Consider the following 15439-nt stretch of genomic DNA (forward strand, 5'->3'; position numbering starts at 1 on the left):
GAGAAGCTACAAGGACCCCTCTTTAGTGGCCTCAACGTTTCCTGATGAAAATCATTTGCAACCGTATCAAATACGAGGCTAGTATTTCGACTAATTCATTTTAATACATACATACGTTTGTAAAAATCGGATTTAAAATAAAAACTTGAACTCAAAACTGATTCGTGTCCATCTTTACATCAACATAACATCGGAGGTGTCCAAAATCCGGGCAGGGGGGGGATTTGTGAGCTTCAGCATAGTCTAAAAATGTAATAAAATAATAAAGTCTAAAACAACAACAGCAGAAATGGGGTAAAGGGCTCGTACAGTAAAAAAAACATTTATAACGTTTTATCCAAAATGTAAAATACAAAATGGCTTCCGGATCCTTTGATATTTTTTCCCATTATAGTCAATGGAGGGAATTTAAACACCCCTGCGCTACATTAGAGTTCCACTAAAAACATTTGTTTGGTATTGTTAACATGCTATTTCAAAACAAAATAAATTTAATTATACTCAACACATTTAAACAAATACTCCACTCATTTAAAAAATAACTGCGATTACTACATTCTTGGAATAAAAAAAACCCACACCATTAAAATTTACTTTCAATAAACCATCCAAGTCTCAATAAAACGTTTAAATGTAAAATGACAGTAGCTTTACGATGTAATTTATTGAGTCATTCGTCTACAGGAGTCTTTGTTAGGAACGGAAATACGGGACGTAATAGCACAGAGTCACCAGCAGATGGTGTCGCTGTCTAATGTACGGAAATGACGTCAACGCGCATGCCCAGCATCTTGACACAGTGACAAAAATCTTTTTTGACCATAACTCAGCAGCCACTCATGATCCAAATTTTAAGACTAAAATTGCAAGAATGTACATTTTGAACAGTTGGATCTTAAGGAGTTTCAAAATAAGAAAATAAAAATTTGGTTGTTTTACATGAAAATACATTTTTGTACACATATAACACCATAGACAAATTTGAGTTGCTAATGAACCTAACATGCATGTTTTGGGAATGTAAAATAGCAGTCATACCAAAATGTCGTGTTGCTGCTGGATGTTTACAGTATCTGACTGATTTAAATTCCAAACCAGGAAGTTTTAAAACAAAAATGGACAAAACAAATGCAAAGAACGAGAGGCACATGGACGCCCACCTCTATAAAGTATGATATAAATGCATTTTACCAAAATGTCGTGTTGCTGCTGGATGTTTATCAAATCCGACTGATTTCAATTCCAAACCAGGAAGTTTTTAAACAAAAATGGACAAAACAAATGCAAAGAACAAGAGGCAGATGGACGCCCACCTCTATAAAGTACAATATAAATGCATTTTTACCAAAATGTCGTGTTGCTGCTGGATGTTTACAGTATCCGACTGATTTCAATTCCAAACCAGGAAGTTTTAAAACAAAAATGGACAAAACAAATGCAAAGAACGAAAAGCACATGGACACCCACCTCTATAAAGTACAACAGAAATGCATTTTTACCAAAATGTCATGTTGCTGCTGGATGTTTACAGTATCCGACTGATTTCAATTCCAAACCAGGAAGTTTTAAAACAAAAATAGACAAAACAAATGCAAAGAACATGAGGCAGATGGACGCCCACCTCTATAAAGTATGATATAAATGCATTTTTACCAAAATGTTGTGTTGCTGCTGGATGTTTACAGTATCCAGTATGGTACAGAGGAGTAAAAAAACCCAAACAACGTCAAAGTTACCACAGAACAGAGTAAGTCAAACACTATTCCATGATAGCAACAAGGTTTATACGTATTATATAAACATCTTTTCAAAGCGATATGTTGACGGTACGGCGTGGGGGCGCTAACGGCAGCATTTTACCCAATAAAAAAGGCTATAAAGACCACTTTATGCTAATTAAGAAAACGATTACTCGAAAACTATTGACTCAAAAATCTTGGCTATAATCACCGTAAACATCCTCTTGTCTCGTACGCCGCCATGTTTTTGTTGCATAGAGGTGTCACCTTGATGACGTCATTTCCAGAAATGGCTACGCTATCTCGTCAGAGGTGGCTACGTGAACTATAAATGTAATTTGTGTAAATTAAAATTTTTAGTTTTTACCAACGATGTGTTAAAAAGTTGATGAATCACGTAAGATCCATATGAGTGGGGACTCATATAGAATGTCGAATTTATTTGACATCACGTGAACGCATCACTACTGTAAACGTCGTATCGTCTTTATCCTCTGGCAGTGATGGAGCTCGTTGAATAAAAGGCCAGACATCCTTCACGTCTTCTCTGCTGCGGCACCATCTGAACGGATGAAATGTGTGCTGATGATTTATTGACTGAAAAAAAAAACACACAAGAGCCCCACAAACGCTCGGGCCTCCAGACCATTTGTTGTGTGGCTGAGCGGAGCGCAAGAATCCATCTGCCATTTTTTTTTATTTTTTTTTTGCCCCTCCCGACTCCTTTTTTCACACTCCTTTTCGCTTTAACGTTCTGCCATCCGCAGCTCACAATCTTGCAGCGATTTCATGTCTGATCGGGATCCAAGTTCTTCTGCAACAACTATGATAATTACCCAATTCCCATCATAATAACCAAAAAAAAACCCCAAAATGAATGGTTTCTCAGAGCACAATGTCTTGATGGCGTTTTTAAAAGGAGGGTATGATTTATCAAGTGGCTGGAAAATTGCAGAACATCCATAACCGCATTCGTTCAGGGTGAAAGTTTGCTGAGGCTGTTGAAAAAAAATCGCAAATTTAAAAATCTGCAGTAGTTTTATGTAAAAAGTCAAAAAATGTTTTTTGGGGGGGAGAAAATCTTAATACCATTGGGAAAAATAACAATTTTAGTAGTATAATGTTGAAATATTAAATAAAAACAAAAGTCAGAACATTAGGAGAAACAAAACAACAAATCATTTGGGGAAAATGAAGTCAAAAAAGTATTAAATATTTTTCAAGTCAGAATTACAAGAAGAACATTTTCAAGAAAGTTGAAATATTTATATATTATAACTATTGTGAAAAAAAATATGTGAAAAAACACCATAAAAGGAAAAAAAAACCAATAAATCTTACAAGAATAAGGTCAAAATATTATCATATTTTTTATCAAGTGGCTGGAAAATTGCAGAACATCCATAACCGCATTCGTTGAGGGTGAAAGTTTGTCGGATGGTTTGTAAGGACTGAGCCCTGAGGCTGTTGAAAAAAAGTCGCAAATTGAAAAATCAGCAGTAATTTTACATGTAAAAAGTCAAAAAAATGTATTTATTTTTTTTTGAAAATCTTAATATCATTGGGAAAAATAACAATTTTAGTAGTATAATGTTGATATAATTTAAGTATAATTTGGGGAAAATTAAGTTGTAAAAGTTATGTTGTGAGAAAAAAAAAAACACCAAAATATTTTTCAAGTCAAGAAAGTTGACTTGAAAAACTATTGTGAAAAAAATATGTGAAAAAACACCATAACAGGGGGGGAAAAAATCAATAAATCTTACAAGAATAAGGTCAAAATATTAGCATAGGCTTGAAATATTAGAGAAAAAAAAAATTTTAATAATTTTTTTAATTATTATTTTTTATATAGAAAATTAGGTTGGAAAAAAAGTTAGAATATTATGGGAAGAAAGTCATTTTTGTAAAATACAAAAAAAAAATTCTGCTAACTGTTGTTTTGCTGCCAAGTTATAAATAAAAGCTTGTCTGAAGGGCTAGCCTCTATTTGCCCCCGGACACGTACGTTTGACACACCATGACACCTAATATTACCAGACACTTGAGACAACCACCAGCTAGCAAGCTAACCAGTTAGCCTCAAATTGATTTCTTCTAAAGAAGGCGCAAAAATGACCACTTCCACACGGGATGGGAGGTTACATTTTTTTCAAAAGGGTTCGAATTTGTGTTTATGTTGTGGTATCATTGCTAAATTTGTGTCAAAGTGAAAGTTACACTTGAAATGTATATTTTCACAAAATAACATTTTTTGTTGGGAACTGATATTTTCCTGAAACTTCCCTAAGTTAAGAAGAAGGTTTATTGAAGCTCTGACTTCCAGGAAGGCGAAAAATGACCACTTCCACATGGGGTGGGAGGTTACATTTTTTTCAAAGGGTTCAAATTTGTGTTTATGTTGTGGTATCATTGCTAAATTTGTGTCAAAGTGAAAGTTACGCTTGAAATGTATATTTTCACAAAATAACATTTTTTGTTGGGAAGTGATACTTTCCTGAAACTTCCCTAAGTTAAGAAGAAGGTTTATTGAAGCTCTGACTTCCAGGAAGGCAAAAAATGACCACTTCCACATGGGATGGGAGGTTACATTTTTTTCCAAAGGGTTCGAATTTGTGTTTATGTTGTGGTATCATTGCTAAATTTGTGTCAAAGTGAAAGTTACGCTTGAAATGTATATTTTCACAAAATAACATTTTTTGTTGGGAACTGATATTTTCCTGAAACTTCCCTAGGTTAAGAAGGTTTATTGAAGCTCTGACTTCCAGGAAGGCAAAAAATGACCACTTCCACATGGGATGGGAGGTTACATTTTTTTCCAAAGGGTTCAAATTTGTGTTTATGTTGTGGTATCATTGCTAAATTTGTGTCAAAGTGAAAGTTACGCTTGAAATGTATATTTTCACAAAATAATTTTTTTTGTTGGGAACTGATATTTTCCTGAAACTTCCCTAGGTTAAGAAGGTTTATTGAAGCTCTGACTTCCAGGAAGGCAAAAAATGACCACTTCCACATGGGATGGGAGGTTACATTTTTTTCCAAAGGGTTCAAATTTGTGTTTATGTTGTGGTATCATTGCTAAATTTGTGTCAAAGTAAAAGTTACGCTTGAAATGTATATTTTCACAAAATAACAATTTTTGTTGGGAACTGATATTTTCCTGAAACTTCCCTAGGTTAAGAAGAAGGTTTATTGAAGCTCTGACTTCCAGGCTAAGGAACAGGGAAATCTTCGGAGGGCTTAAAGAGGACGGCGGGTTAACAAAGACAGCAGCAGGTCAAAGATGTACCACTTCCACATGGGATGGGAGGTTAAAATTTTTTCACTCCATCATCAAAATTCGAATTTGTGTTTATGATGCGGTATCATTGCTAAATTTGTGTCAAAGTGAAAGTGACGCTTGAAAAAATAACATTTTTTGTTGGGAACTGATATTTTCCTGAAACTTCCCTATGTTCTACCGCTGGTAGAAACAAACTTTATTCTGATGAAAAATGTCTTTTGGTTGGTTATACCATGTTGATATAGCCATTGAACACAATATTCTATTGGTAACTTTGACTTGAAAAATTTGTCAAAATCATAAAAAATGAGATTAAATTAATTATATTAATGAATTAAATTAAATGGGGTTAATATATTCCGTTAGCCTGTTGTTCTCCATTTTATTTGTATTACTCGAACTCGCTTTTCAAGACGAAACGTTTCTGATGTTATACATAGCAAAGGGAGCGATACGGAACCGCGGCATTTGCGAGGAACGTCGCATTCCTGTCTACGCGGAGCCAACTGGTGTATTAAAAATGTGAACATAAGGAGCCAGACTCTAAGCTTATATTCTTAAACAAACGCCCTCGCCAGCCACTTTATTAAATATGTCTTCTGTGTCTAATGATATCTAACACGATATCCAAAATGACGCCGTTAGCACACTGGTGACAGGGAATGGAGACTGAAAAAGCGTTTGGTGGTTTCAGTCGTATTTACTCTGATGTGCTCTGATCCAAATCATCTTGGAAGGGGGGGGAAAAAAAGGGAACCCTGCTGCCAAATCAAGTCGAGGTGCCAAACAGATGATAGTACAGTACGTTTCATCCAAGCAAGTTTTGTTAAGATGCTATCAACCACCGACCACAAAAATGTCTATCCGCTCAAATATCTTTTAATATCACAATAATGCAGCCATGCATGTCAAGTTTTTTAACCTCGAAGCTACATGAAGGGATTATTTCTTTGTGCGGACCGCGCCATTCAGTCAAAAATTCGTACGACTTTTTTCTTAAAACTTTGAACGCATCTTCTTTACTTCAGAACTACCAAACTAAAACCCATACGCTCATACTGTACGACTCTCAATTTCCGATACCAATACCGATACGTGTAACATGACATGTCATGATGTGTTATGTTGTTTACAGCATCTTCTTAATATCGGTTTTCATGATCGGGGAAAAAAAAAAAGCAGATACCGATATCAACCAATATGCTGAAATCGGGCCGAATATTATCGGACATCCCTAGTAGTAATAATCGTTTAAATACAGTGAATAAATCACTGAATAAATCACATAAATTAATGCAAATTAACAAGGATTATTTAAGAAAAAAATATAAAATATAATACATATATATAAATAATTATATATTAAAAATATATATATATATAATATAAAAATACAGGAAAAATAGGGAGGATAGTTAATAGGCTTTTTCACCTTGAAATAAAACTTCTTAGCGTACTACTTGCAAAATTAAACCACATAAATTAACGGCAATTAACAAGGATTTTTTAAGAAGTAATAAAACAATATAAAATATATATATCGGGAAAAAAGCAGATACCGATATCAACCAATATGCTGAAATCGGGCCGATTATCGGACATCCCTAGTAGTAATAATCGTCTAAATACAGTGAATAAATCACTGAATAAATCACATAAATTATAGAGAAATATAAGAAATATAAAAATATAATATATATATATATATATATATAAAATTATATATATAATATAAACTTTTTTGTCTTGAAATAAAACTTCTTAGCGTACTACTTGCAAATTTAAACCACAAATTTATGCCAATTAACAAGGATTATTTAAGAAGAAATAAAACAATATAAAATATATATAATATATATACATAAATATACATTACAAAATATATATATTATATAAAAAATACAGGAAAAATAGGAAGTATAGTTAATAGGCTTTTTCACCTATATAACAAAACTTTTTTGTCTTGAAATATAACTTCTTAGTGTACTACTTGCAAATTTAAACCACATAAATTAATGCCAATTAACAAGGATTATTTAAGAAGAAATAAACAATATAAAATATATAATATATATATATATATAAATATATATATACGTATATTATATAAAAAATACAGGAAAAATAGGGAGGATAGTTAATAATAGGCTTTTTCACCTATATGACAAAACTTTTTTGTCTTGAAATAAAACTTCTTAGCGTACTACTTGCAAATTTAAATCACATAAATTAATGCCAATTAACAAGGATTATTTAAGAAGAAATAAACAATATAAAATATATATAATATATGATATATATATACATAAATATAAAAAATATATTAATAATATGTAAAAAATACAGGAAAAATAGGGAGGATAGTTAATAATTTTAGAGAAATAATTTTTCACCTATATGACAAAACTTTTTTGTCTTGAAATATAACTTTTTAGCATACTACTTGCAAAATATCATGTAGCAAAGTTGCATCCCTTCACTTTTCAGTATGTGGGTCCTTGCTGTAAAAAGTTTGTACGCCCCCCGAATGAACAGAAAATAGGAGCCAAGGCGATGATGGCACATCCAAAAAAACAAGAGGAGAAAAGACTTCCAAATGATTAGCAGGTCAAAACATGACAGTTTGACTTTTAAATTCAGCACATGTCGGCTCGGAGCAGAAAAGGAACATGTGCAGACCTGGACAATGACACGTTCAAGAGCCTTTAAAAAAAAAAAAAAAAAAAAAAAAGAGTGTGCGGTGATATATGCATGCATGATTGTTTTCCCATAAGCCCCGGTGCCAAATCAGGACACACAAGCAAGTTAACATCTGGTTAACATCCTTGGTGAAAGTCTTGTCATGACCAGCCTGGATGGATCCCACAATTCCCTCAACTTCTTGTCAGATGTTTGCACAAAAACACAGAGTGCCTGGACCCTGTCAACATTTTGCCAAAGACCTCAATTATACAGACTCTCTTAATTACATCAACTTGATTGCTATTTCAAATGACGGGAATAACATGGAGCCCGTGTGTTAGTCATCCCCGCCCCCCCCCACCCCCGTCCCTTTCGGTCTCGGTGCTGCTGAATGGTCTAGTACAGTTCTCTTCGGAGTGTCTGGATATCATCTGGGGTGAGGCTTTGCCATTTGTAGCAACAGACGGGGGTGGGGGGGGGGGGGGGGCGCTCCTGACATCATGCACTAAGCACCAAGCAACATTTATTTAAACACAGCAACCGGCACTTACATGTATACACGGTCACAAGAGTGACATGCAGTCAAGAGGAGTACCAGAATCCCAGGCGGTGACCGCAGCCCAGTTTAACCATCCGGAGGTCCGCAATAGTTCTTTGTGTGTACTGTAAAAAAGGATAGGCTATATTTAGTGTCTATTTGTACATACAGTCAAAAAATTCAGTCATTTTTGTTTTAAAAAAAATAATTGGCTATAAAATTATAACCTTTTATAACCCCAATTTACCAAAAATGACAACTTTATTAGTAGTCGGATGTTTCTGTGTAGCCTAGTGGTTGAACTGAAAATCGCACACACCTCGCCTGGGTTAAGAAGAAGGTTTATTGAAGCTCTGACTTCCAGGATAAGGAACAGGGAAATCTTCGTAGGGCTTAAAGAGGACGGCAGGCTAACAAAGACAGCAGCAGGTCAAAGATGTTTTCCACTGCAAAAGCGCACAAAAAACAGATTAGGTCAAATAACGGGACATTTTATCGTCCATGGACATTGACGTGGAACAGTGTTACCGCTTGAAGGTTGCTAACAATCTGGTTAAGTCTCATCTTCTTGGTGGACTTCCAAGGGATGCCGTCAAGGATGATGCAACTAGCACAGGGTGCTGCCATAAGGGAATGAAAGGTAGGGAAGGAGAGGAGGGAAAAAGAGGGTCTGGGGAAGAGGATCTTGACAGTACCCCCCACCCTTGGGGTCTGGGAGAGGGGGGTTCCTGACAGTACCCCCCACCCTTGGGGTCTGAGAGAGGGGGTCCTGACAGTACCCCCCACCCTTGGGGTCTGAGAAAGGGGGGTTCCTGACAGTACCCCCCACCCTTGGGGTCTGAGAGAGGGGGGTTCCTGACAGTACCCCCCACCCTTGGGGTCTGAGAGAGGGGGGTTCATGACAGTACCCCCCACCCTTGGGGTCTGAGAGAGGGGGGGGTCCTGACAGTACCCCCCACCCTTGGGGTCTGCGAGAGGGGGGTTCCTGACAGTACCCCCCACCCTTGGGGTCTGGGAGAGGGGGGGTCCTGACAGTACCCCCCACCCTTGGGGTCTGGGGGAGCGGATCCTGACAGTACCCCCACCCTTGGGATCTGGGGGAGGGCATCCTGACAGTACCCCCCACCCTTGGGATCTGGGGGAGGGGATCCTGACAGTACCCCCCACCCGTGGGATCTGGGGGAGGGGACCCTGACAGTACCCCCAACCCTTGGGATCTGGGGGAGGGGATCCTGACAGCACCCCCCACCCTTGGGGTCTGGAGGACCCCCACCCCCAGACTCTAAGGGTGGGGGTCCTGACAGTACCCCCCACCTTTAAGAGTCGCATCCGGGCGACCCTCCAGGCTTGTCCGGATGGGAATGATGGAAGTCACGGACAAGGTCAGGGTCTAAAATGGAAGAGCGGGGTATCCAACAACGCTCTTCCTGGCCGTAACCCTCCCAGTCCACTAGGTACTGGTAGCCCTTCCCTTTCCGACGAACATCCAGGATACGTCGGACGGTGAAGGCCGAATGGTCATCACTGAAGCGGACAGGAGGTGGGGGTTCCGAAGGAGGGGCCAGAGGGCTGGTCGAAACAGGATGGATTTGGGAGACATGGAATACTGGGTGTACCTGTAGGCCGGGTGGCAACCTGAGCCTCACCACCGAAGGACTGACAATCTTTTCAATGGGAAATGGACCCAGAAACCGGGAAGAGAGTTTACGGGCATTAGTCTTGATGGGAATGTTTTCGGAAGAGAGCCAAACGCTCTGCCCGGGAGCGTATTGTGGGGCCGGGATGTGACGTCTGTCTGCCAACCTCTTATTTTCCTCCGATGTTCTCAGCATGGCCGCGCCAGCTTCTTTCCAGACCCGCTTGGCACGTTCAGGGTGGGCTTGAAGTTTGGACTCCTGGGCAGGTGTGGCCAGATGACGACCACCCAGATCCTGAGCAACAAATCCAGTTCCTAACGGTTTGAGTGGCACACCAAGATCAGCAGCCATATTGGCGTCTATGAAATTACACTCTGCTCCAGAGTCCACAAGGGCTAACACTGGTCGGGACTCATTACCAAACCGGAGTTGGGTGAACAAGGTCAGGCGTTTAAAGGGGACCTTCTTTGAGCTTGCTTCTTTTGACGGGGCTCCCACCTTCACGTCGGGATGTGGTTTACGTTTAGGACAATCTCGTCGGAAATGGTCGGGACTGGAACAGTACAGGCACTCCCCAGCCTGTAGTCTACGTCTCCGTTCTTCAGGGGTTAGTTTTGCTTGTCTAAGTTGCGTTGGTTCCTCTTGTGTACGTTGATTGAAACTTGGACTGGAAGGTTGGCGGTTCTCGTGTGCTCCAGAACTTAAGGGAAACGGAGGATGTGACTTTCGATTTCTATTCCGTTCCCGGAGACGGTCATCTATACGAATGCTCATCGAGACAAGACTCTTGAGGCTGTCCGGTTCATCCCTGGTTGCCAATTCATCCTTTAGGGTCTCGGTTAGCCCATTGACGAATGCCTGTCTGAGGGCTTTTTCGTTCCATCCCGACTCTGCTGCTAATGTCCAAAAGTCTAAGGCATAATCTGCCACTCTTCGGGATCCTTGGCGAAGGGCTAGGAGTCCGCCTTCTGTTATTCCCAAAGAACTTGGACTGAAACTTGGGCTGGAAGGTTGGCGGTTCTCGTGTGCTCCAGAACTTAAGGGAAACGGAGAACGTGACACTCGATTTCTATTCCGTTCCCGGAGACGGTCGTCTATGCGAATGCTCATAGAGACAAGACTCTTGAGGCTGTCCGGTTCATCCCTGGTTGCCAATTCATCCTTTAGGGTCTCGGTTAGCCCATTGATGAACGCCTGTCGGAGGGCTTTTTCGTTCCATCCTGACTCTGCTGCTAATGTCCAAAAGTCTAACGCATAATCTGCCACTCTTCGGGATCCTTGGCGAAGGGCTAGGAGTCCACCTTCTGTTATTCCCAAAGAACTTGGACTCAAACTTGGGCTGGAAGGTTGGCGGTTCTCGTGTGCTCCAGAACTTAAGGGAAACGGAGAACGTGACACTCGATTTCTATTCCGTTCCCGGAGACGGTCGTCTATGCGAATGCTCATAGAGACAAGACTCTTGAGGCTGTCCGGTTCATCCCTGGTTGCCAATTCATCCTTTAGGGTCTCGGTTAGCCCATTGATGAACGCCTGTCGGAGGGCTTTTTCGTTCCATCCTGACTCTGCTGCTAATGTCCAAAAGTCTAACGCATAATCTGCCACTCTTCGGGATCCTTGGCGAAGGGCTAGGAGTCCACCTTCTGTTATTCCCAAAGAGTCAGGATGGTGGAAGACAGCTTCCATTTCTTGGGACAGCTCATCAAACGAAATCGGTAAACCTCGGGAAAAGTACAGGGTCTCTGCCCATGCCAATGCTCGCTCCCGTAGGAAACCAAATACATAACTGACTTTACTTTCCTCATCCAAAAAGGCATCGGGTTTCTGTCCAAACACGAGTCGACATTGCAGCAAAAATCCTCGGCACTTATTGAACTCACCGGTAAATGGTACCGGTTGGGTGGCACAAGACTCCCCGGATACCGATGCCTCGGAGACTAATCCGGAGGGCCTATCGCTCTTGGTAGTGGTCTCGGAGAACCTGCGAGTTGATTCTGTGATTTGAGCTAGCATGGCTTTGTTGGTCTCCTTTAGACTTTGACTGGACTGGGTTAAGCTTTGAAGGATATCGGAATGATGTCCGAGGAGTTGTTCGTGAGCGCCCAATACTTCCTCGGAGTCCATGTTGTTTGACCACAGCGTTCTTTCTGTTGGGGTTGTGGGTTGAAGTCTTTGTGTGAGTTAAGCTCTGACTTCAAGGATAGGGGGAAAAGGAAATCCACGATAGCAGGCCAAAGATGCGCCCGAAAAAAAACAAAAAAACGGTCAAAAAACAGGAAATTCTATCTTACACGAACATTGAAGTGAACAACTCCGAGGTTGCTAACAATCTGGTGATAGCTCCTCCTCTCGGTGGACTTATGAGAAATGCCATCAAAGACTATGTGATGATGATTCCACGCGATCAAGGATGATGCAACAATGATTCCACGCCATCAAGGACGATGCATATCACAGGGTTGTTGCCATAAAGGAATGAAAGGTAGGGAAGGGGAGGAGGGAAAGGAGGTCTGGGGGGGTTCATGACGTTAGTGTCATTCATTCATTCATTCATTCATTCATTTTCTACCGCTTTTCCTCACGAGGGTCGCGGGGGGTGCTGGAGCCTATCCCAGCTGTCTTCAGGCGAGAGACGGGGTACACCCTGGACTGGTTGCATCAGTCAACCTTAAAAAAAACATTTTGCTTTAATGTTTCAACTCCTTGCTAATTAAATCAATTTTCCTGATTATGATCTTTGACTGTTTAAAATGTGATTTTTTTTTGTTTTATGTAACTTTTATTTTATGCTTTTTTTTTTTAACTATTTCAACTTTTCGTAAATCTTTTTCTCAAAATGATGACTTTACTCCCATATTTTCACTTTTGTTTCTCATAAAGCTCTTGTTTCTCATAAAATTACAACAAAATCTGTAATATGTAAAATTTATTCTTTATATTAAAATTTTCCTTTAATATTTTGACTTTATTCTTGTGAAATTACAGCAGATTTTTCTGGTTTTTGGCACTCACAAGACATTCATTCATTCATTTTCTACCGCTTTTTCCTCACGAGGGTCGTGGGGGGTGCTGGAGCCTATCCCAGCTGTCTTCGGGTGAGAGACGGGGTACACCCTGGACTGGTTGCGTCAGTCAACCTTAAAAAAAAACATTTTGCTTTAATGTTTCAACTCCTTGCTAATTAATCCATTAATCCATTTTCCTGATTATGATCTTTGACTGTTTAAAATGTGATTTTTTTTTGTTTTATGTAACTTTTACTTTTTTTTTACTATTTCAACTTTTCGTAATTTTTTTTCTCAAAATGATGACTTTACTCCCATATTTTCACTTTTCATTTTCACGTTTTTTTGCTTTGGTTTTGCATAATATTACAACTTCAAATACAATTACATAATTTACCTCGTAATATTAAGAGTTTATTCATTCATTCATTCATTTTCTACCGCTTATCCTCACAAGGGTCGCTGGGGGTGCTGGAGCCTATCCCAGCAGAGAGGCGGGGTACACCCTGGACTGGTGGCCAGCCAATCACAGGGCACATATAGACAAACAACCATTCACACTCAAATTCACACATTTCAAAATATTACAACTTTGTTTTCTTTTTTTCCCTTAATATTACTACTTTAAAAATGTCTCTTTAATTTTGTCTTTTTTAAATATTTATTTTTAATATAATTATCGTAAAAAATTTTCTTGTGTAAAATGACTTGCTTTTTTTTAAATTTTCATGTTAAATGATATTTTTTTAGAATGTGTTGTGTCCTCCTCACGAGGGTCGTGGGGGTGCTGGAGCCTATCCCAGCTGTCCTCAGGCGAGAGGCGGGGTACACCCTGGACTGGTGGCCAGCCAATCACAGGGCACATATAGACAAACAACCATTCACACTCACATTAATTTCATAATATTACAACTTTGTTGTTTTCTTTTTTTCCCCTAATATTACTACTTTAAAAATGTCTCTTTAATTTTGTCTTTTTTTATATTTATTTTTAATATAATTATCGTAAAATTCTGACTTTTTCTTGTGTAAAATGACTTGCTTTTTAAAAAATTTTCATGTTAAATGATATTTTTTTATTATTATTATTTTTTTAGAATGTGTTGTGGCCTCCTCATGAGGGTCGGGGGGGGGGGTGCTGGAGCCTATCCCAGCTGTCTTCGGGCGAGAGGCGGGGGTACACCCTGGACTGGTGGCCAGCCAATCACAGGGCACATATAGACAAACAACCATTCACACTCACATTCATACCTATGGACAATTTGGAGGCACGGGGAGAACATGCAAACTCCACACAGAGATGGCTGAGGGTGGAATTGAACATTGGTCTCCTAGCTGTGAGGTCTGCGCGTTAACCACTCGACCGCCGTGCCGCCCCTCACAAGACATATTTTTTTTAAATAATATTGTTCATTGGCAATAATTATCGTACAGCAAAATTTGTCATGGTGACAGGCCTACATTGGGGGTGCATCTCTGCCCCCCCCGCCCAGCCCCCCCAGTATAAGAGTCGCGCTTCAGATACTGTACATTCCGACGTCAAACAGCCAAGAGGGTTGTTGTGAACAGCTGCCACAAAAACACACACAAAACATCCATTTCCCCAAATTCGGCATGGCATGTGTCCATTCATGGAAAACCTCTTCAAAATCCCCCCCCCCCCCCCCACGCCACCCCCATCACAAATGTCAACTAATCAAGCAGAACTTAACATAATGCAGTAAATGTTATTGTGTATGCATATTTTGCCAAAGCAAAATATCATCTATAATCAAAGTAGACATAATTGCGTTGCAGTGCACTCAGGACCAAAAGCCCACAGGACAAAGTAATTAGCGTGACCTTGCAAGATGCAATCAAGAGCTCCGTGTCCACCCAGCAGCTCACTTTGCCCTTTGTTCCACAGGACCGTCTTAAGCTTTTTGTCTTTGCTGCCGCTTCCACAAAACAAACAATGAAAAGCAAAAGCAGTGATTAGAAGAATCAACAAATCCTCCACAGGACTTGAGCACATGGACCTCCATGCTGGATTAGGCTCTTCGGAAAGGGTGACTCAAATAGGTATGAGAAGCAAAAATTTGGTTCTCTGACTTTTTTTTTGCTTCAGCTAAGTTTTGAACACAACATCTTCGTAATCAGTTTGGTTGGGATGATCTTGGGTTGGATGTCGCTACGACTTCCGGTTCCGCTTTTAGTTAGGTTCCGCCAAAAGAGTCGAATCACGGCATGAGTCCACTCACAGTGTCTGACTTCTTCAGCTATTCAGTCCACTTTTTTTGGGACGGAGACAGACAGCCATTTTCAGTCTGGGCTTATAAGTAGAACTCTAATGCTAAGTGTTAGCATGCTAACATTACCATAGTAGCATTTTTAGCCATTTTTATGAGTGTTGAAATATCAGCAAAATATAAGAAAAAAATATTTTTAAAAAAATCTCGCAAAAACTGAATAACTTTTGCGTCATTACGCAAAATACGCAAAAGTAAAAAATACACTTTTGCAAAATACACAAAAGTAAAAAATACACTTTTGCGTATTTTGCATAATGTTGCAAAAGT

The 15439-nt window shown here is 39.5% G+C and overlaps 1 protein-coding gene across 10 annotated transcripts in view; it reads right to left on the minus strand.

Annotated features, from left to right (window-relative positions):
- Positions 1–291: 291 nt before the first annotated feature.
- Positions 292–15439, minus strand: part of LOC131132135 (uncharacterized) — a 33114-nt gene continuing 17966 nt past the window's right edge. For 4 of the 10 annotated variants that reach the window (XM_058077463.1, XM_058077464.1, XM_058077465.1 and 1 more), the window contains 4 exons: positions 8771–13013; positions 8562–8688; positions 8256–8367; positions 292–2301 (listed from right to left, as the gene is read on the minus strand). In XM_058077463.1, the coding sequence (XP_057933446.1) occupies positions 9559–12000 (2442 nt within the window). In that variant the 5' untranslated portion in view covers positions 12001–13013 and the 3' untranslated portion in view covers positions 292–2301; positions 8256–8367; positions 8562–8688; positions 8771–9558. Of the gene's footprint in view, positions 2302–8255; positions 8368–8561; positions 8689–8770; positions 14481–15439 lie in introns of those variants that run through there. The other 6 variants (XM_058077461.1, XM_058077462.1, XM_058077459.1 and 3 more) reach the window with 6 other exon arrangements.

The sequence above is a fragment of the Doryrhamphus excisus genome, chromosome 7 (assembly GCF_030265055.1).
Source record: "Doryrhamphus excisus isolate RoL2022-K1 chromosome 7, RoL_Dexc_1.0, whole genome shotgun sequence".
In the NCBI taxonomy this organism is placed as follows: domain Eukaryota; kingdom Metazoa; phylum Chordata; class Actinopteri; order Syngnathiformes; family Syngnathidae; genus Doryrhamphus; species Doryrhamphus excisus.